Genomic DNA, 22,567 nt, shown 5'->3' on the forward strand with positions numbered 1-22,567 from the left:
TCAAAGCAGCCCGGCACTTCGGAGCGCAGCCAGCACCGCAATTCACGACGGCGCAGCGCGGGGCCGAGCGGCAGTGCCGGGACTGGGGCGCGCCGGGCTCCGCAGGGCGGGATCCCCCGGACCGCGCACAGCCTCACTTCATTCACCGACCGACAGCTTTTCCCAAACGCTTATCCAACTAAACGCACTGCATCGATTCAGTGACAGAACCGCACGGCTGTCGCATGCGGTAGCAGCTCTCCGAGACGCTCGGAGCACCGCCTTTGTTCTCGGCACAGCGCTGGCCGCGCTCCCGCAGGTGTGCGGCGGGTCGGCAGCGCCCAGCGCGCCTGAGGAACGGCGGCAGCAGCGCCGCGCACCGCGCACCGGCACAGCTGATAATTACCACATCCCCCTTCCGCAGCGCCGAGACGATACCGGCAAGGAAGCGGCAGCCTCCCTCGAGCCCCACAGCGCCGCGCCGGGCGCCGCCCGAGGTCCCACCCAGCCTTTGTGTCTGCGCGGGGAACAAAAGGCAGCGGTGCCCCCAACCCCCCGCGGAGCTCGACTCGCGAGAGCGGCCGGGACCCACCTTGGAGAGCTGCCGCCGGAGGCTGAAGCGCTGCACCATGGTCCGGGCCGGGCGGCCCCGCAGGGAGCGAGCGGCGGGAGAGCCGCGTCCGCAGCCCAGGGAGCCGAAGCCGGGCCCGGGCACCCCCGCCCTCAGCGCTCGGGCCGCTCCATCGCCGGCAGCCCCCGAGGAGGGCGGGGCGCGACGCGCCCACACCGCTCCGCGCCTGCACTGGAGGCGGCCCCGCCCACGCGCCCCGGCCCCGCTCCGCCCGCGGCAGATCGCCGGCAGCCCGCAGCCGGAACGCGGACGCGCCGCCGCCCCGAGCCCGTCCGCAGGCGCGGCCCCGCGCGGCGCGATCACCCCGAGCTCCGCACCGGGCCCGGCCGAGGCGCTCTGCCGGCCGTGGCCCCGCGGCGCCGTCCCGGAACGGAGGGGCGGCCCCGGGGAGCGGAGCGCTACGGACGCGGCTGCGCGGAGCCTCGCCGCGTGGCGGTGCTCTGCTGCGCGTGGGACGCGGCCCGAACCGCTCGGTTGCGGAGGACGAAGCTCCGGCCCTGCGCTAACGGGGGCTCCGAGAGGCGGGAGGCTCGGGCCCGGTTCCAGCACCGCCTCGCACGTCCGTCCCTCCCTCCGCACATTCCAGCGCGCGAGGTTTAATTCTTCCGTGGAAATGCATACAGAGGACGGTGCTGCAACCGCCACCAAACGCCGCTTCTCTCTCCACACCGTAAGTATGCACCCAGCTATGCTCCCACTTGTCCATTCATCTTGGTAAGAGTGGGTTTTGGATCCTTAACTTGCTCCTTTTCCCATTCCAGCACTCTGAGTGAAGGACGCAGCACATCTCCACGCAGAAGGCAGCGCAGGGCTCCGTCCCTCTATCTGCAGCGCAGGTACACGTGCACGGCCGGCAGCCCGCCCGGGAAGGAGCAGAGGGAAACAAAAGGCACGAACACAATGAAGGCCTCAAAATGTCTGGAAATGAGTCAGTTTCTTTTGTAGCCCTATCTCAGCATTTTCAGTTTCAGAACTTCGTAGGATTTTATTTCCAAGCCTTTTTGGAATTGCCTTCTGCCTGCAACTTTGCTCTCATTTTCTCCTGTTCCTTCAACTCAGAGCTGCTGTGTGTTCTGCTCTGGATGTCAGAAGGTCCCTGTGACACTCCCACACAGAGCACCCATGACACAACTGCACAATGATCCACTGAAGCACAAAGGCAATATTTAAAGGGAAAACACCAAGAACATCTGAACAGCAAAAATGATGATACTCTGAAGAGATCTGAAAATTTTGTATTATGCTTTCCTACTTCTTATGTACATTAAACACATTTAAGAAGTTTAAAAAATATATTCCTTCTCCCTGTCTACAACTTAAACACTTCTAGTGCATGAATGCTACCAGAAGAAACTGCTTTGAAGGATGATTTATGTGATCTCAGCTAAAGCACCTTTAGAGTGCACGCTTCTGTTTCCTTTCTGCTAACCTGCTATTCACTAATAAGAGACAACACGCCTGACCGTATCCTCAATATTCTCTCTGAGAACTTACATATCAGGTACAATTTTTTCAATACAGCTCAAATGTAGGCACAGAATTGCACCATGAACCCAGCAGGGAGGGCTCCTTTTATCATTACATTTAAATGGCTGTAGCATCAATCCCTTCATTGTGCAGACTTGCACAAAGTTATCTTCTGAATAAGTCTAGACTACAGTCAAACTTACCGGAATTCAGAAATGGCTCTCAATACCTGGGGTGGGAGCACATCCCAGCTGAATTTGGGCTGTATCAGGTAGAGAGGGATCACCCAGCACTCTGTCAGACCCTACTTTAAAAGGAAGGAAACCACAAGGATCCCATGCCATGCTCCAGCTACGCTGGCTCAAGGGCCCAGGCCCCTATGCCATGCCTGTCAGTTGGAGGAAGTTGCACACAGAGTTCACACAAAATTACTCTCCACAGTACATATTGGGAAAGGACACTTTGCTCTATTGAATGGCCGCATAGTGGAAGAACAGGGGTGATTTAGGCCAGCATATTTGCCTTGTTAAGGAAAAATGTTTGTAGCCTATTTTTAATGTCAACAGTTGGCCTGGAGGGTAGAGACAGAAGAGATTTGGGCCAGGAAGGGTTATGAGAAGGGTCAGTGTGGTTCTCTATATAGAACTCAAGAGGAGGGTTAGAAAAAGATTAAACAGAGGTGTTTATTTTATAACTGCCATCCAAAATTAACATCTAAAGATGTGTACCTGAGCACTGAGAACCCCAGCTGTTGTATCACAGCATGATTTGGTTGCACTCTGCCCTGTCATTACTAACTTGGAGGTTTCACAATGCAGAAATGTGTTCTGTACAGACAAAGTGCTCCCTCCCACAATGTCAGATCTTTTTCAGAATGTTCACTCTTCCTGGAAATGCACAGTGCATCACCCAGTTACCAGGCCCTGATTTTACTACAATCACATAATGCTGACAGCAAGTGCTGCCAGGAATGGAACACCAGAAACCTCCCCACGCTGGAGGAGCACAAAGCAGCACCACAGGCATCCCACACCTACAGCTGCATCACTCCACACTGACCTGCACTGACCTTCTCGCTCTGCTGCTTGACTCCATGCAGAAGCCTGCTGCACATCATTTAATTCTTAGTGCAGGACACCTGTAACTGTGAACAGTCTCTGTGTCCAGAAACTTGACACACATTTATTGCTTTCTACCCTGCTTTCCAGCATTCTTGTGACAACCCTCCTACCATTGTTGAAGTTCTTTTTTCTGTGTGCTTAGAGACACACTTGGAACTTGGAAAGTGGAAAAAGTCAGGCATATTATATTTATGCTATGTATACAAACTCTCCAATATCATTTTTCAACAATTATAACCAAACGTGAGAGCCCCACAGTTCAAATCCACTTCTACTCACTGCACAGTCGTCATGGTTTTACAGATTCCAAAAGCTTCACATTCCTGAAGAAATCAATTTTTTTTTTCACACATCTCCTTCCCTTTTTAATTATAATTTGGGAGATTTTGTTAAAATCATTTGCTTAGATTAAAGCTTAGGTTAATGACGAAACAGTTAATTTTTAGTACCAGCACTTCCAGGCTAACCAAAGACTGCTCCAGTGAGATTTGCACAAGTGGATGTACTCCCCTCAGACAGCTGACACAAGGCCAACATGCTTGCAGTACAATTCACAGCCCTATTAAGAGCCTTGCTCCGTCCCACAGCCCTCGCAGTGACCTCACAGCAGAGCTGAGCAGCGGCTCCGCTCTGGGCTGCTCCACTGAGCCTCAGTGCCCCGTGGCTCGCAGGAACCTGCTGCCTTGTAGGCAAGATTTAAGAGCTCACAGCAAGTGACCAACGTGTTGCATGGACAACGGGATTAAAAGAGGAACCACTGTGAGCTAATTAAACACCTTCCTTTCACATTGTGCCTACATGCATTGATCTACGTGGTGCAGGAGTGCAGTGCAATGCCTCAGCTGTAGGCTCAGTGCTCACTTCTTGTCACAGGTGCTGCAGGTGGCATTCAGCTATGGAAAATGGAAAAGACAAGGATGTGGGCAGGTCAGCAGCGCAAATACTTTGGGCTGTCTGCAGGAAACAAGTGACAGTACAAGGAGAGGTCGAGATGATCTTATCCTTTAGTAATGTGAGAAACAAAAGATTACAGAAGCAGCAGAAGGATTTCAGACTACAAAAAGGGAGTCCCACGCAATGAAGTGGTCAAATGCTCACACGCACACAGTGAGCACTGCCATGGCAGGTCCTGCTGCAGGTATGGGGCTGAGCCCAATGCCTCGCATCCCCCGCACCTCTACGTGCACTGCCAGATCTGTTTCCTTGAATAGTCTCCAATTACAATTTCTAGGGGTTAGATAAGTCCACTGCCATCCCCACCATCTAACAGACACAACACTGCTCCTTGTGAAGGACAGCAGCTCCCGGCGAGCTCCATGCAGCTCAGAGCCCCTCGTGGCACCTTCTAAACCCACACACCACCCCCAGTTGCAGACCTTCAGCCACCGCTCCCCAATCTGCTGCCCCCCAACCCACAACAGCGAGGTGTGGTGCCTAAGGACTACAGCCAGTCCCATGCACTGCTTTCCACGGGGACAAAATCTCTTAATTCCATGGCCAGACAAATAACCAGGCAGCATCTGCCTGCATAAATGTAAACACACCCATTTAAAAGATAGGGCCTGAAGAACTGATGCCTACAGCCCAGCCCTTTGGTTTGCACGAAGCTAAATTTGTTGCTGTCAGTCTATGGTTTTCTGCACGCAACAGTGCATAGGTTGCTTCAGAAAAACAAAACTAGATTCAAGAAAGGTGCTTAAATTTACACATTTTTAAATTTAAGCTTCTTTTGTATTATTTACATTTCACAGAAAATAGTTTCAGTGCTGTGTGAGGATGATTCTCTCTCTCAATCACTGAGAGGACAGCATCCCATATTTCTGAAAGCCGATTCAATACACAAACCAATTTATTTTCAGGATGGATGAAGTGAACTGTTTGCATACAGATGTTCTGAAAAGTCAGAGCTCCCTCTATCGACTGAGACTGCAGGACTTGCCCTGCATACAGAAAAAGGTACAGAGGCAATGGGTAATTACTTTATCTGCATCTATACCAAATCATCTGTAGCACTGCTTCCTGTTAACGCTTACCACATGAAGATCACTAAAAAATCCTGACATAAAGATGTCATCCCCATTTAAAAAATCTCAAATATCAACACAGAAATAACTGAGAGTACAGAAAAAGTTAACAATTGAGCAGAAAATAGGAACCTGCTTCACTTTTCTCACTGCTGTGGCATTCCAGGTCAATGGATGCAGCTTCTTCAATTAAAATATCTTTGCTTCACTCACAAACTACAAACACTGCTAATTCAGACTTCCTTGCCTGCCTCATTGGATGTTGTTCCGCTCTGGTGAGGGCATCTGTCCCCTCAGTGCTGACAGAAATTGGGGTACTCCAGAAGTAACACCTCCTATTTATTTCCACAGAAACTACAGCAACTACAAAGAGCACAACAGTGCTGTTGAATAGAGCACATGCCCAGATACAAAATGCTATTTTCCAACATAGTCACCATCATTAGTTATGCATTTGAGCTCTGATGAACAAGAGATTGCATGCCACGCTCACGACTACTGGCACTGCTGAAATGCAGCACCCGCCCCTCACTGTGCTCACAGCCACTGCTTGGTCCCCATACATGTTCAGTGTTGATGAATGCGCACGAGATGCTCCCAGCTGCACAGCACTGATCAGCACAGGCTGAGGAAAAGGGTCAGAGACTACTAAGTGTGCATGTAACATCTTTACTGGCATTACTCATTTTTATTTTCTGGAACAAATCTGGTCTAATGACAATTTGACTCTTCAGATGTCAATTATACTAAGATTAATTTCTTGGCTCTCCTGTATTTTAGTGTCCTTCCACTTTGTCCATAAAGAAGACTTTGAGCACAAGGTCACTCCAGTGCTTCACAAAGGTGACAGGCACCAGGCAGGGACAGGCAGTGCCTGGCACGACAGCGTCATTCGAAGCAATTAAGCAACTGAAGATCAATTTCTGTGCCTGTAAAACAACCCTCAGCTTACTCTTGACCTATCACTCTGCAATTACACCACTACACAATCTGCTATTATCTTATCTTGTTGCAAGATGCAAACAATGCAACCCTATCCCTGCACAGAGCACCAGCACTGCGTTGTGGCCCTTCTGCTGGAGCAGGAGAGCAGCGGTCACTGCGGCACACTGCGCACAGCTACTGAATCGCATCTTCTGGAAGTTCAGATCTGTAGCTCTAGCTATTTGCAGCATTACCTTCGAGAATGATTTCCCGAGACTGAAATGAGCCTGATGCCCCTCACACACCAACCCACCCAAATTTCTGTGGAACATCACTGCCAAGTATGCATACGCTCCTAATTGCAGTGAAGAAAAGGTCCTCCTCATTACAAACCACACCAGCTCTGCACGATCCGTGCTGTTATAACATAATTCGGCTGCATGTACTGCAATATCAATATATTATTTGCAGAAGGACTCCTGACTGACTTCATCTGTTTATATGGCAAAAATTATTTTTAATGTAAAAGTGGTGCTTCAGGGGTAGAACTACAAAATGTTTTATTTAGAATCTATTATGGTAAAATTCCAAAAACATTTACCATCTACAGGCACTGAATGGGAGAGCAAACATTACCGTGTGCTGCAGAGAGTACTGCTTATTGTTTTGTGAGATGTGTGACAGCTCAGGCAATCTTTCACAGACAGCCCAGGTAATGCTTCCACACGGTGTTAACGGTACACAAAGCTGCTGCATCGTTACAGGCGGCTGTCCCAGGAGCCATTAATATGTCACCAGAGTGCCTGTTTGGAAAGGGTCATTAGAAAGTACCTAAGAAAAGCAGGTTACTGTTAGCAGCCTTTATGTGATGCTCACGATGTCAGTACTGCCACAGGAAAACACTGAGGCGGCCACGAAGTACAGGCCAGCAATTGTTACACAATTGAAGCACATGCAGTCTTTGTTTTTAAACAGACAGTAACAGAATATAATTTAAGTTGGCAGCCAATATCTAAAGATTTTTTATTAATTAAATTAAAATATATTAAATTAAAATATTTATGAAAGCTGATCACTGAAAATGAAAACGGTGAGAACGCAGCAGAGCTGAAGCGCACACAGTGCCTCCGAAAGCTGCTCTCAGGGGGATCTCAGTGCAAGAACACGAACTGAAGTGCTGGCACAGGCACGGACAAACTTTGAGATGCTCTGTTTTTTAGGTTTCTTGATTTCGTATTACAGAATCACAGAACGGCTCGGGTTGGAAGGGACCTCAATGATCATCAATCTCCAACCCCCCACCACAGGCAGGGCCACCAACCTCCATATTTCATAGCAGCTCAGGCTGCCCAGGGCCCCATCCAAACTGGCCCTGAACACCTCCAGGGATGGATGGGGCATCCACAGCCTCTCTGGGCAGCTGTTCCAGCACCTCACCGCTCTCCCAGCAAACAACTTCCCCCTGACATCCAACCTAAATCTTCCCTCCCCCAACTTAAAGCCCTTTCCCCTTGTCCTGCTGTTATCTCCCCTTTCCAAGAGCTGACTCCCCTCCTGTCTGTAGGCTCCCTTTAGGTACTGAAGGCTGCAATGAGGTCACCCCACAGCTTCTCTTCTCCAGGCTGAACAAGCCTAGCTCTCTCAGCCCGTCTTTGTAGGGGAGGTGCTGCAGCCCCCTGCTCATCTTTGTGCCCTCCTCTGGACCCTCTCCAACAGCTCCCTGTCTTTTTTGTACTGTGTGCTCCAGCCCTGGACACAGCACTCCAGATGGGGCCTCACAAGAGCAGAGTAGAGGGCGACAATCACCTCCCTGTCCCTGCTGGCCATCCCTCTTTTGATGGAGCCCAGGATACCATTTGCTTTCCGAGCTGCAGGAGCACACTGCTGGCTCACGTTCAGCTTTTCATCTATCAAGACCCTCAGGTTCTTCTCTGCAGGGCTGCTCTCACAACCGCTCCTTCCAGTCTATGTGGATGCCTGGGATTCCTCCAGGCCAAGTGCAAAACTCCACACTTTGCTGTGTTGAACCTCATCAGGTTCATCCAGGCCCACCTTTCCAGCCTCTCGAGGTCCCTGTGAATGGCATCCCTTCCATCAACCGTGTCAACCGCACCACTCAGCTTGGTGTCATCAGCAAACTTGCTGAAGGTTCACTCGATTCCACCATCGCTGTCACTGATAAAGATGTCACAGAGCACCGGTCCCAAGGCAGAGCCCTGGTGGACGTCGCCCGTTACCGGCCTCCACCTGGACACAGAGCCATTGATGACCCCCCGGTATCTTCAGCATTCCCTCTGACTGTTAAAATTCATCCAAAAGCTGAGTGATCTCAATATGTGACAGTCTCAACTGTGCATCACAGAATCACAGACTGGCAGAGGTGGGCAGGGCCCTCCACCAGAGCCGTGCCCAGCTCCACATCCAGGCTGGAGACCTCCAAGGAGGGAGAGCCTTCAATCTGGGTGACCTGACCCAGCGCTCCACTGCCCACGCTGCCATTTCTGCCCGCTGCCATCCACACCTGCTGCTGGGCGCTGCAGAAAAGCCCGGCTCCCTGCGGCCCACCTTCGGGAACTGACACTGGTAAGGTTCCAACACAGAGAGCAACCTCTCACCAAAGTACAGCTGCTACTTCTGTAGCTCTGCAACTTTAATACTGTTGTTTGTTCATGTCCTGTAACTCCTTAATCCACAAGCTCAGTGAAACCCAGGCAGTCTCACACCACCATTTCTAAGCCATCGAAGTCCTGATTTCACAGCTCAGTGGGCTGCTTTTACAAAACAAAACAAAACACAAACAAACAAGGCTTTGTGCAAAAATATTTAGATGTACACTATTAGAAATATAACATCAAATGAAAATCTCCACAAAACTTTAATTATTGCATTATTTTCCATGCCATGAGTCTTTTTAAAAAAAAAAAACAACAAAAAACAGACCCTGATAACACACAGTAGGATTATTACACATGCAAACATATGTAAAGGTGTTAGGTCAAATCTGATTTGTGGTTTTGGGATAGCACTTTGCCCTTCTACTTCAACAGAAACTGAAGAGAGCAGAGAAGAGAACAATACTGTGAACTAAAAATACCTTGCATGCAATGGATTATTTAGAATTTACTTTCCCTTATGCAAAAGCACTGTGTCCTTAACTCCCACTTGGAACAGAGGACCTCAGCATCACACAGGATTGGGCCCCCCAGTACTCACTATTCTGGAGAATCATAAAAGACATGAGTTACTGCTCACAACATCAATGCAAGTCCTGACTGTTCTCAGGGGATTAGCAAAACAAACAAGAAATAAAGATTCTTCTCTCCAAAACTTTGCTGTATCCACATACAAAGCGTGGGGAGAGAAATAAGACAAAGCAAACAAACAAAAACCATTCCTGGGTTAAGGAAACAATATTTTGAAGATATTAACCTCCTAAACTTCCTGGCAGCGTATTTAGTGTGGGGGCCACGATGAGGTTATAAGCACAAAAAAGGAAGAGCAGGTGTAGATCATCAGGAGATGGATGAAAGCTGACCTGCCGCACAGAACACATGCCGGAGAAAGAGACGGTTTGAGAAAGGAAGAATGAGGCCTAACAAGATGTCTTTGGTACTCAGGATCTGGAGTGACACACAGCACTTAAACTGTAGATACACAAATTATAAAATGGTTTCCAGTCTAAGAACAAAGACCAGCTCATACAGTCGTAGCAAGGAGTCTGGGGGGAAAACGTGGAGGTGAGGTAGGAACGTGGTGATAGAATCATCAACTGCAAAAGGCAGCGATTAGGGGAACAGGGCTGACAGTAGAAAATATTGCCATGTCTGATAAGGTTGTGTGTTTTTTTTTTTTCCCCCCCTGCTAAGAACTTTGATGCAGAACTTACACATATGGGGCAGGTATGAGAAAACTTCTTCCCTAGAAGGGGACCCTGAAAGGCAGGTCCAGGAACGCAGGTTCTGCCACCTGCTTCAGGCCTGAGGAGTCTCATCTTTTAACAACTGCCCCATGACAGCATGGTCTCAGTTTCTAAGCACAAATGGACATCGCATTAAAAAAAAAAAAAAAACAACTCATTTTTCACTTCTGCCACTTACGTCATTAGCACAGCCATATTGATGAAGGTAAGTTGGCTTTTTTTTTTTTTCCTTTCTCCAAATTATTGCAAGTACAGCAACTAGTGTTTAAAATTAAGTATAACGGTAGGCCCAACTGCACAACATGAATCACAAACACTGTGCTCAGAACACCATTTCTGTAGGCAGAGGAGAGCAAATATTTAAACCACGGTGCAGCATAACTTCAGAGAGAAGGACAAAGCGAGAAGCGTTGGGCCTGACTCTGCAAATATGGAAGATACGGAAATAGTATAGAAATAGGATGTGTTTAACAGCTCTTTAGCTTCAGTAGTAAACTCCAGGCAGAAGCACTTGGGCAGCTCTCCATCTATCTCTATCACAAATACATTTGCAACAGGTAAGGCTCCTGCCACACAAATGAGCAGCCTACAAAAGCTTTTTCATGCACCTAACAAAATATATTGAAATATATTGAAAGCTAGTTTCTCAGTAAGCCATGTCCACTGACTTTCTGTCTTTACATGTAACATCTTTTGCAGTCACGGGCAAATTCTAGGCTTAATAACCACAGACACTACGCAGCATTACTTAGTAGCTACAGAATACTGTAGCGAAAGAATGCATTGCCCCTTATTCCAAAATGCAATCTGCAATGCTGCAACAATGAAACTACTTCAAGAGAATAAAATGCCCACTAGTTCTCCTAGATGGCAGGATTTAACATTGGGAAGAAAAAAGAGAAGGTAAAGCAGAGCAGGAATTTCTGCTCAAGGAGCAGCACTGAGCACGGTGCAGGGATGAGTGCTCAGAGCAGCCTGTAAGATTGCCATCGTGCACCCGATGGGGGCAGAAGAGCTCCACAACAAGTGGCAGCCACCGACCTCAGAGCACAGCAGGCGCTGGGGGCTGGCAGTTCAGCTGAGGACAGAAGACATTCGGCAGAAAAAAAAGAGAACAACATTGCTTGACTGCAATTCTCACATTACACGTTTCAGTCACTACTAAATCACAGCATTTTCACTGAACACGTTGCTTCTTCGTCCTTGTGAGCTGTACAGTCCCTACAGAACAGATATGTTCACATCAGATGGATGCTGCAACTCAGTATTTTTCAGATTGCACTTGGATTTCTGAAATTTTAAAGAATTTCAAAGCGAAGAACGTCAGCCTGCTGACATCCACATTTCTTCACTGCCATTGGAGAAACACCAACATCAAGAAAGCGAACTTGGTGGTGCTTTATTTTTTAAAGATTTTTTTGAGAGCTTGAGATCACAAAGATGATAACTTGGCATAGCCATGAGAAAGTTAATATGAAATGAGATCAAGGACAGATTTGCTGCAGACACAATTGGCGAGAGCATACATGGGCAGGAGCAGAACACACCGGTCCAGAGTGTTATTTAACAAGTATTTTAAAGAAATTATTCCTATTTCATAAGATTTGTGAAACAATGCAAGTTCAGTGGATGAAATACTTTCAGCCTGTTTCCCTGATATAACAATGTGTTAAAACGTCACCTCTCATAACTTAAAGACAGTGGTTAAGGGCCGAGTTCATGCTTAACGTGACCTGTGCTCCATTTAAGTTCACTGCAACAGTTCCAGACGTCACCTAGCCCTTTACCAACTCCATGTGAACTGTGGTAACTGCTTTTGCAATACAAGTTGCTAAACACCCTTCATCAACTGCATCATTTGAACTGTGTGGTAACTGGTTTTGCAATACGAGTCACTGAAGACAAAGTTATTAACTGAATGCTACATTAGCTTCTCAGATCCAAGCACACCGATGCCTCTTGTAAGACTGGTCTAACAATTGGCTGAACGACGCCTTCCTGATTTCAGCCCCCTGCTGAGCAGATACCTGACTTCCTTCAGCAGAGCCCTGAGCTCTGCAGCTGAACTGCAGTCGGGGATGTGAAGGGCTGACACCGGCACACCTCCCCTTCGGCACCACCGACCCTGCAGGCCGCTCCACGCTTCAAGTCCCACAGCCGTTTCTGCACTTCGCCTCTCTCACCTGTATTTTGCCTATCACAAAGCCTTTCCAGTCATTTATCTGCACTTTCTTCTAGTCCTCCCTGACCGTGGGGGGGCCCCACCTGGAGTACAAGATGACCTCTAAGGACCCCTCCAACCCAAGCCATTCTATGGTACGATTATACCAAAAACTGATAAAACCCTGCGTGTCTGAATGAAGTTTGTAAAATAATGGAAGAACAAGAAAATATTCTTATACTGATAGACCTAAAGATGTTAGCAATTAGCTGCTGCATAGAATTCTCTATTACAAACTGGGTTCCAAGTTTTTTTTTTTTTTTTTTTTTTTTTAATGTCTTCCATGCTTTCATGGCTAGGCAGCTGACACTATCTGAATAACTCACTGATTTTAGTTATTGATAAAGACGTCATAAGCCGACAAATTTAACAGAAACTTCCCGGCTTGAAAATTTCTACTGCATGGACACACATGATGGACATCCATGGAAAACAGAACCAAGCAACTCTGAAGTTCTACACTGCTTGCAGGCTCCAACAGGCATGGCTTTTACAACAGCATTTTTCTAAGATGTGAGACGCTGTATGGCACCAATACCTGGGATAGGAACCACAGACACAGCTCCATGCTGCTAGTATGGTTTCCTTGGTCATTTACAGCCAGTAAGAACAATTTCCACCAATTCTTGCTTGTTTTGGTATTTTCCACACTGCAGAAAGCCACTGTATGGAATCCACGGCAGTTTTGGTTTTCTTTACTATCTTCAGAGCATCTGTTTCCATTGTCATCCTTAGGCAAGAACCAGATGTTCCTCCAGATACTACTCAACTTTGATCAGTCATAGCTGAATCTGGTTAAACGTAGATTGACAACTCAAGCACACATCTATTTTTAGTAAAGTTATAAGGAAATTTCAGGACAAAGGTGGGGAAATGATGCATTTTAGATGATTCATCCCATAGCCTTTTATTTAAAAAAAAAAATCACACCGTATAGAAGCACAACTGCAGAATGCTACACAGAGTGAGCACTGGGTAACCCACGGCATTGGAAATGGAACGCTGTTAAGTAGCCAGATGTCGAAGACTGATACTTACCTTGTAGCTGTACACGTGTAAGTAAGTGCAAAGCCAGAACCAGTACTGTCTCAGCTTGACTCTGTGTTCAAGCATGTCAAATCTCTGAAGTAAACTGAATCTTGTATGACTAGAGACCCTTGCTGTTAGCTTACTTAGGAAAAGCTCATGACTGAGTATTACCATTGTTTTGGCTTTTAGTTGGTTCTGTTAAAAAAAAAAAATTCTTGCTCTCATTTTAAGTTTTTTTTTCCCCCCTTGCTCACTTTTTTCTTTCCCAATTCTACATGGGCCTACAGATACTAAAATTACTAAAACATCAAAACTCAGAGACGTATCAACAAATGCTGTTAGCACTCCTGAAGGGTTTGTTAGCGTTTTATCTCAAAGCCCACCTACGTTTTTCAGGATAAGTGTTAGGAAGCAATCCCAAATTAGAGCAGAGGTCATCTCAGGTTAAGGGCAGAGTGTGAGGTAGCAAGTCTGAAAGCAGCAGATACACTTTGGATGATGAGATAAAGAGGGGCTATGCTGAAATGCATCAACTTCATTTCCAAGGCCTTCCTCAGCCTCGTGACAAAGGATTCTCACACTGCACGCAGATCTCACAGAGATGCAAGTGCCACTACTGAAGGAAAACGTGAGCACTTCAGAACAGCCTCCCTCCTGCACGTACACAGAGGACATCACTTTATTGCAATAGTACTTTGTAAGTAAGCATGTTTAAAATCAAGTATATCAGATCTAAATGGGCTAAGATTTTAACCTGACAAACCAAAACAGGCTGCCGTGCTTCATAACTCAAGTTGCTGGATTTGGATACAAACTTGGCAAATTATCGGCTCTCCTAAAAGTTCATCTGAAACAAAGGTCATGAGTCCAATCACAATGAAAAAGAGCCTGCAAGGAAATAAACCTGAAACTAGTATAAGAGCTCTTTTTGATACAGTTCAGCCACAGAGCTAACCAGTTCTCGGAGAGCATCCACTTTTCCCAAATACATCACTATTCCTTTTCTTTTAATTGCTGTAGGAGCAGAAATCTCAAAGGTAGACTTTCAATGCTCCTTCCAAGAGGAATACTTATGCAAGTAATAGATCACAATGATAAGCCACAATTTGAAGATCTTGCAAGCACTTCAATTAAACAGATCTGGGAAACAAGAAAGATTAAAACAAATACCACTACCTGATATCATCAGTAAACCAATACACACAACTCTGCAAGAACAAGTCACAGAACAGAGACTGTCATTTTGGCAAAGGCTTATTTCAGCATAGTAGTAGGGCTGAACTGAAATCAGATTTGGCCACCCTGGCATCGCAGCTTGGTTACCTACTGCAGCCACCCTTCCCAGAGCCTCTCAACAACCTGAACAACCCACTGCTCCATTTGCTCAAACTGGAATTCCTCACTTTTACAAAATACACAATAAAATATGAAGGGAAGAAAAAAGCCGTATCAGTTGCAGGAAATAGCTGCTAACAAGGACTGCTCTGGCTGCTGCTCTTCCACCATTCCTTGCTTGCCCGCAATGCACCATCTGACCACTCAACATGCTGCAGAAGCAGCCCTTATTTCAGCAATCAAATAAAATAAGCACCTGCCATGTGAGAAAATGGCTAATGCTTGCATCCTTTAAGCTCTCTGCTTCATCACACACAAAAGTTTTGAACACAGTAGCATCAGTGTTTGCTGAAAGACACTCGCTTTTAAAAACAAGTTTCAAAAGTCTTAAGAAAACACACAAGGAGATGATAAATACCAAAGGTAAATCTGAGTAACTTACTGCTGCCGTGGCCTCCTCTCCACCTACACAGACAGAAGAAGCAACCTCCATCACGGACAAGTTTGTGGGAGCATCTGTAGTGGACGACGATCTGGGACGACCTGATTGCATATCTTGTGCAGACCTCCTGTTGATCTGTGGGCTTCCTTTGGGAGGGTCCGTCTTGCCCCGCCTGCTGTGCAGGCTCGTCCCCCTCTTCATTTTGGGTGGCACTCTGATCTGCTGAAGCACTCGGTTCAGAGCTGTAGGGTGGGTGGAGACACCATCAATTTCAGCACAGGCGCTTTGGCTTTCCAAATCCATGTCAGACTCCAAATCAGCCTGAACTTGCTGAACATCATGTGGAGAAACTGATGACCTCCTGCGCTGATGCTGGAAGAGGTGCTTCAAGCCTTGACCAATCACATTAATGTTCTCCAAAGCGTTATGGGTTATTTTGGATAATTTTTGCTCTGATTCGTGTTGTTTTTTGGTCTCTTGATCTTGGGATTTGCCTCCAGGATCAGGGTCATCGCACAACTGTTCACTGCCAGAGGGCTCCATTGATGACACCCCACAGGTTAATTTGACTATTCGTAAATAAACATGTCCCCTGTCTTTAAAAGGCTTGTGTTTGTTTTAAAAATGCCAAGATTGTCAGCCAATTAGGTGTGCAATTGCTTCAAGAGTGACTACACATGCAGCTGTGCCACGGTGATCTCATGCTTATCTAATGTTAAACAAAAGAGCCATTATTACACATCCATGCAGAAAGTAGTGGGTTAAAAAAAAAACAATGTACAAAACATGCCATTAACAAAACAAATTCATCGGTTTTCCAAGCACCCCTCAATCCTGGTATTAGTTGCATCTAAGGCTGTGTGCAGAAGCCAAAGCTTGTATGAGACAATTCATTTATTGCCTAGGGGAAGAAGCATAGCACAAAGTGAAGCAAGAAAGGCTTTTTTCTTTTAAACAAAAAAAGAAAAGTCTACAAAAGTGGGGAAGGAGGAGGGAAAAACAAGTTTTTTTTTGTTACTAAGAACAAAGCCCACAGCAGTATCTAACGGAACGTGAAGTTACACTTCCAGAGAACATGTTAGACTTTTTGGCAGAATTAATTTTGTTCCTTACCAAAGGAACATGCTTCAACCATAACATCTGTCCTGCCTATCTGATTTTCCTGCAGAATGCTTAACTCCACAGTATTTGATAAATGCAAGAAGACAGAACATTTCCAAATCACTTAACCATTTGTCTCCAAGCAGTAAGAAATGCCTTATTACTATCAGCATCTATTGATTGCACTGGAAACTAGACAGGAAAGTCAAGCAAGGACAGGCAAGTGAAATGGTTTCAATGGGCATAGTCTCGTCCATAATTCTCAGAGAAAACAGAAACTCCTTTTTAAAAGAAGAAGGAACCCTTCTGAACGGGCAGAGAATGCAGCACCACGGCGTGTAGCTCAGCCTCTACGCAGGGAAAACACACAGGTTTTCTCCAGAAGACATCAACCTCCCCTCCTCACATCAGCACAGCTCGGAAAGCAGTTGGTTACACTACTGTGCAACTGAGAACTTATGTAACAACACACTGCTGGAGAAGTACAGCAAGGAATGAGGAAGGAAGGAAGGACACAATATCCGAGTTTCACATTAGCACCATGAGATCACATGCTCAGAAGCTGATCATTGCTTTCTTGCAGCAAAACGCTTCGGTTAGGCTTCTATAAAAATACAGAAACCAGATCACAGAAGTCAACTCAATCTTGGCAGAAGGCAGCCTGTGCTTTAAAAAACATTTCATTTGAAATACAAGACATGCTTGGGATTTGAGAACATCCGTTTGTATTTTGAAGCAGCTGCAGAAACAGTGCACTGAGGTTACAACTGCAGAGCTCTCAGTTCTGTACTTCTGAAACCCGACGCAGTGGGTTAGAACAGATGTTCCAAGATGCTTTTTAAACTGGCATCCAAAAGCATCCAAGAGCTGCCTCACACTCCCTTCTGCTTTTTTTTTTTTTTTCCCCCCCCAAACATCACTGTGTTAAGCTGGAGGTGAGATGACATTCAATACTTACGGAAGCAAGCCACTGGAATCTTACAGTATTTTAGCTGTGCACTTTGAAATCACGTTAAAAGCACCAAGTTAAAATATATTATCATTTTAATCAATAACCCGTTTAAAGGCAAAGCAATAAGCCTCACCTCAGAAAAAAGTAAAAATATTTACCCACGTTCAAGAGGAATTGTGGCAGAATCAAAAGACATAACAACCAATCTTTTATTGTTACATACATAACGCTTTAGGTGATGAGTATCATAGTTGGATTTTTAAGCTTTCTTACCGTTGCTTCTACTTTTTCCTAATGTAACTGATTCTCATGAAGTTGAATTGCATGTCCATATTAATTTGTTTTGAGAAAAAAAGGCACAACTAGATTTTTCTCATCATCCAGCAGACAGAAGTGAACGAAACTCAAAACAAAAAAGCAGACAGTTAAGTGAACAAAACTCAATGGCTAAAAAAACAGGAGTCCCAGAATTACTTGCCGTACGAAATACAGCCTTGACAGCTGACCTATAACTGCCTTTTCCATTTTAGCTAACTCCCTTGGCATTCATTTTTCAGTTTGGTCTCACAGAAAAGCTGTAGTTCAGAACAGAGATGTCCAACATATTCCTCGCCCATCATTTTTACTATCTGCTACATGCTTTCTATGCAAATTACCACTGGCAGTACTTGATCTAATGCAGTATCACCTCTTCTAACTGAAGTTCCATGAATTCATTAGCCGCTGGAAACCATCAACTGCTCCAATTAGCTCTGTTTCAATCTACAAACTCACATGAAACAAATCAGCCCAGTTAGTTCACAAACATGTCACTGCCATGCCCATGTGTTCTGTGAACGACTGCTGACATTACACTGACTTATAACTCAGAAAGCTCCTATAGAAGCTTTGTGGTCATCTGCTCACATTTCTGTATGGTGAGTCTGTTGTGAGTCTGAACACAGCTTTTCAAAGAGCATTTCTGGTACGAAGGTCCTTAGAGCTACTTATTTGTACCAGTATCTAGCTTTGCAGAGAAAAACCATTTGCTTTACTCATAAATGAGAAGAACCGTGAATCAGCAGAATAAATTAGCACATCTATTTGCAATAACATTGAAGCCTTGTGGTTGCTTTCGACTCGTAACAACTCTATGTTCTATATTTGAGGGAGGAAAAGCAGTGCCTTCAGGATGAAGCTCAGGAACACACACTTCTCATTTGTATGAGCATACAGTACATCAGGGACAGTTAGTCGTTCCATATCCACAGTCACACTGAGCAGATCATATAACATGATTCCCTCCCAGAACATGCCCATACAGTCTTTCACTTGTGCAGTTATTTCACAGCAGCAGTGGGAAAGAAACAAAGCAGTTGAAAAGGCGAAACTGGTAAAAAACAGTATGAGATAACCACGAATATATAAACTAATACTTGCCTCCATCACTTGCCCTTTAGCATGGCTGACATACAGCAGTCCCTCCACTGAACAAAACTGCAAAAAGAAATTGGATATGAGATGCAATTCTTGGAAATGGGAGGAAAGATGTACACAAACAATAAAGTGAGCATGGTTCCAATTTTTATATATATATATATATATGTGTATTTTTTTTTTTTTTTAATTTAAATGTAACTGTGTTTGGAAGCTGGGCTATTTAAAACTGTTTCAACTAACTGAAGGGATATCAATATGACTGAAGTTAAAACTGGATCTTACAGAATAACTGAGAGGCTCTTGGGAAGGCACATTTTCTCCAGGGACTTCTGGCCAGCTGTCAGGGCTGGAAGCAAGATAGACTTCAGGGCAAAGCCTTCAAGATCAGGCTGATCTGTACCCATTTCATTTTCTCCTCCTTTTCAGTCACCCAGATGCTCTGGGCACAGGTCAGAAAGGTTGCTCTTGTTTATCTTGAGTTCAGCCAACAGGATGCAGAGCTGAGAGTGCTGTGAAACACAAGTGCCTTTCACTGTGCTGTACAAGAAACCTTGTTCTAAGTGCTCTGTAACCCAGGCTGAACCACTGCTGTGCCTCACAGTGATCTGCGAGGAGGCAAAAACCAGGCAACACCCACTGCAGCAGCACCTGTGCACCATTCCTTCAGAACAGACTACTGGAGGCTGTTCTGGCAAACATAATTCCTCGTATGGATATAATAAAGGGTCCCATCAGCACACTGAGCATGAACACAAATGAGCAGGAAAGGATTTAGAAATTTAGAAAGCCCAGCTGGGCAAAGCACACCACTCCCACAGACACAACCCTGGCTCAGTTGTTCCGTCCCAGAGCAGGAACAAAGCATTCCCAGGGCCACTTTGACACACTCGGCGTTCCTGTGACAAGTCCACAGCCAGGACGGATGCTGGCTGGAGGAACACAGGAGCAGACAGTGTCAGCAGGGAGCAAACACATGGCTCCATTTCTGCAGCCAGATTTCAGAAGAGCCACAACGTTGGTTTACCCACGTTTTCCAAAGGAGATTACTTACTCAACCAGTCATTGCCCAGAGCAACATGCCTCACAGCACAGCTGCCCAGCAGAACTCCTCCAGGGCTGCTGCTGACACCCCTGGTCCTCATAAAAATCACCAGAAGATGGCACAATTTTTGGTGTGTGAAGGGATATTTCTCTATAGGCAAATGAACTCTGCTGAAATAACTCAGAGCTGACTTGTTTGCAGCTGCAGTGCTTGCTACAGATACAAAGCCTACACAGAAACTGGGAGAAAAGCCAGAGAGCTCGGGGAAGAAAACAGAAAAGATTCTGCCTTCCAAAATCTACTACTAGTACAATACTTGAACATCCCTAGACCTTAACACTGATATTCAACTACAATTAGCTAAAGAACTCTCATATTTATTTTATTTCATAAACGGGCCAGGTTCAGATCTCATCACACAGCTGTAGTCCACAGCTGGCAGGGATCTTACATAGCAGATTCTTACCATCTCCCCTATTTGGAGAAAGAAAAGATTCTTCTGCTGCTTCCAGGGTAGAATGACTTCTACAAAGAAACAGCCAAGCTGACTTTGAGAAATCCCACAGTGCTCAGCCAAGCTCATCCTTAAATAGATTCTGTATCGAGGCAAACAGTTTCACCAGAAAGGCTGATGGGGCAGTAGTCACATAATGGTAACTGGGAACCACGGCAAGTGATTTATATCCATGGAAAGGTTAACGTATTTTAGAAGTGTCATCGTTCAGCAGCAACAAGCAGCAGGGTAAAAATGGATACAGAGCTCTGAGCGTTCAAAAGTAATCCTGTCAGCAAGAGGAACTCGGGGGAAACCAGAACAGGTGTAATATTCTGGGGCTGAGGGTTGGACAACGTTTGAGGAGGAAGACAACAGCAACAGAGTGATAATTTGAGCAAAAAGAACGACTGGATAACAGCAAGACAGCTCAGCACATGGAGAAACCAGCTTCATTTTTTTATTTAGATATTATGATTTGATAGAATGATCTTTAAAATCTGAGAATGAAGAATTTGGGAAAAGTGCAAGAAAAAAAAAGTAGAAATTAAATTCAAAGTTACAGCTGAGCCAGCAGCAGGACAAACTTAAGGGCCAAAAAACAACACTGTTTTTAATGGAAAGAACATCAGCAGTTTTCAAGACAGTTCCTCCTCCAAAATTCATGCCAGAAAGGATCTGGAATTCTAGTGAAGCCCAGAAAACTACATCTATAGGGCTGCCCCTCACCAGGCCACATTCCTGACACTGAAGTACTCCGTGTAGGAAAGTAAATGGAGTGTGGATGAAAGAGCAAATTGAAAGGCAGGAACAGGATGCTCAGCACAGTAAGCAATCCAGCTGGAAGATGAGAAAAACTGCTCATGGTATGTGTAATATAAGCCAAATCTCTGTTGAGGCTCTGTGCCTGAGACTTCGGAAAAGGGCAACAGCCCAAAGCCAGCTACACTTGTGCAAATGGTGCACAGCAGCAGGCAGCATGCCCCAGGGAACTGACTGAATTAATTCAGCAGCTCAGGATAAGGAGCCAAACAGAGAGATGGGAGGCACTGGGTGAAGAGTAACTGCCACTGCAATAGAAGCAGGGGACGTGGGGCATATCAAGAGATCTACTGCCAACTGTATAATGCTACAGGACCAGCATAGTAGGATAGCAATAGTTTTACTGATTTGTGTCTAACGATTTTCCTAAACCCTGTACCCTATTCCCAGCAGTATCCAGATGCCAGAAAGGAACTCAGCTGAATGATGCCGATTCTGCTGCCCTTGCTTTCCCTTCTCACACCACAGATGCAGCAGGAATGCAGTCTGGTGGTTGAACAGCCCCAGCCACTGACATCTGGGCTTAAAGTGGCAGTCAGTCCTGTTATGAGGCTTTCAGCACGTCAGTCTGTGCCTGATGTTTTCCTACATGCAAAATACGAGCCTTCCAGCAAGCTGAAGGAGAGAATACTGAGGGTGATACTGGTGAAGGCATTTTTAGTGCCTTTTAAGTATTTTTAGATAGAGAAAAATACTTGGATTCTTTTGAAAGTAATGCATATAGATCTCACTCCTGAATAACTCAGAATGCAAAGGCACTGAATTTTATGAACACATATTTATGTTTATGGTAAGAAGAACTAAAGTCAACCGATACATGCACTATAAATCAATTAATTGATCAGTAGCCCCACAGCTTACACAGTAAATCACCTGTTACTTGTATGAGCCCAACAACACAAACTCACTCCACACCATCAGTAGAACAGCAGAGATGCTAACTATGTCTGTGCACGGATTACAGCCGCGGAGCAATGCGTTAAGATATTTGGGAGCAAACACAGCATTACTTCTGAGCCCACAGAAAACATGTGACATACAGTCCTCCTCCTTGGGTCCTCGCAGGCCTAAACCAGACAGACAATCCACCCTGGTTTGGTAAGGGTGGCCAATGGCAGGAACCTCCCTGAGGTCTCACAGAAGGCACTAAAAGTCATTCTCCTCTGGTAGGAAGTGGGGAGAAGCACATCAGAAGATGTCATGCTTCAGCACATCCCAATGTAGTCACCACTTCCACTCCTTGCACTCCTCAACTTTTCAAGTGCTTCTGCTGCACAACGGTAACATGGCCACAGATCCACCAGAAGGTGATCTATCAGCACCATGCTCTTCTCAGACACACAGCCTGATGAAACTGCTCCTTCCTCTAACTTTATATCTGCTGCTGCTCATCAACAAAGCTAATGCAGTTTTCTGTTCCTCAAAGCTCAAATATTAATTCTTTAGGTAAGAGAATCTGTGTAACCCAAATGTAATTTTAACAGACACCGAACACCCTTGACAAGCAACAGATAACTTTTGCTCCCTCCAGTTAATTAGAAAACATCTTCCTGAACACCTGACCCATGCTGGAGTCAAACACTTTCAGCACCACCCTTGCACAGTCTTTAAATTACTGCTGCACTGAAAGCAGCACTGCCCATTGG

The 22,567-nt window shown here is 45.6% G+C and overlaps 2 protein-coding genes across 5 annotated transcripts in view; one reads left to right on the forward strand and one right to left on the reverse strand.

Moving 5' to 3' along the window:
• Positions 1 to 1,901, forward strand: part of LOC116217185 (uncharacterized) — a 33,129-nt gene extending 31,228 nt beyond the window's left edge. Inside the window, exons 2-3 of the mRNA XM_085236081.1 lie at positions 234 to 1,280; positions 1,372 to 1,901. Coding sequence (XP_085092207.1) covers positions 234 to 1,280; positions 1,372 to 1,383 — 1,059 coding nt within the window. The 3' untranslated portion in view covers positions 1,384 to 1,901. The remainder of the gene's footprint in view (positions 1 to 233; positions 1,281 to 1,371) is intronic.
• TMCC1 (transmembrane and coiled-coil domain family 1) overlaps positions 1 to 22,567 on the reverse strand; it is a 75,093-nt gene that overhangs the window by 45,363 nt on the left and 7,163 nt on the right. For 2 of the 4 annotated variants that reach the window (XM_085235696.1, XM_085235695.1), the window contains 2 exons: positions 18,565 to 18,621; positions 15,093 to 15,801 (listed from right to left, as the gene is read on the reverse strand). In XM_085235696.1, coding sequence (XP_085091822.1) covers positions 15,093 to 15,635 — 543 coding nt within the window. In that variant the 5' untranslated portion in view covers positions 15,636 to 15,801; positions 18,565 to 18,621. The other 2 variants (XM_085235697.1, XM_019620261.3) reach the window with 2 other exon arrangements.

Source organism: Meleagris gallopavo, chromosome 14 (genome assembly GCF_905368555.1).
Source record: "Meleagris gallopavo chromosome 14, MGAL_WU_HG_1.1, whole genome shotgun sequence".
Classification (NCBI taxonomy): domain Eukaryota; kingdom Metazoa; phylum Chordata; class Aves; order Galliformes; family Phasianidae; genus Meleagris; species Meleagris gallopavo.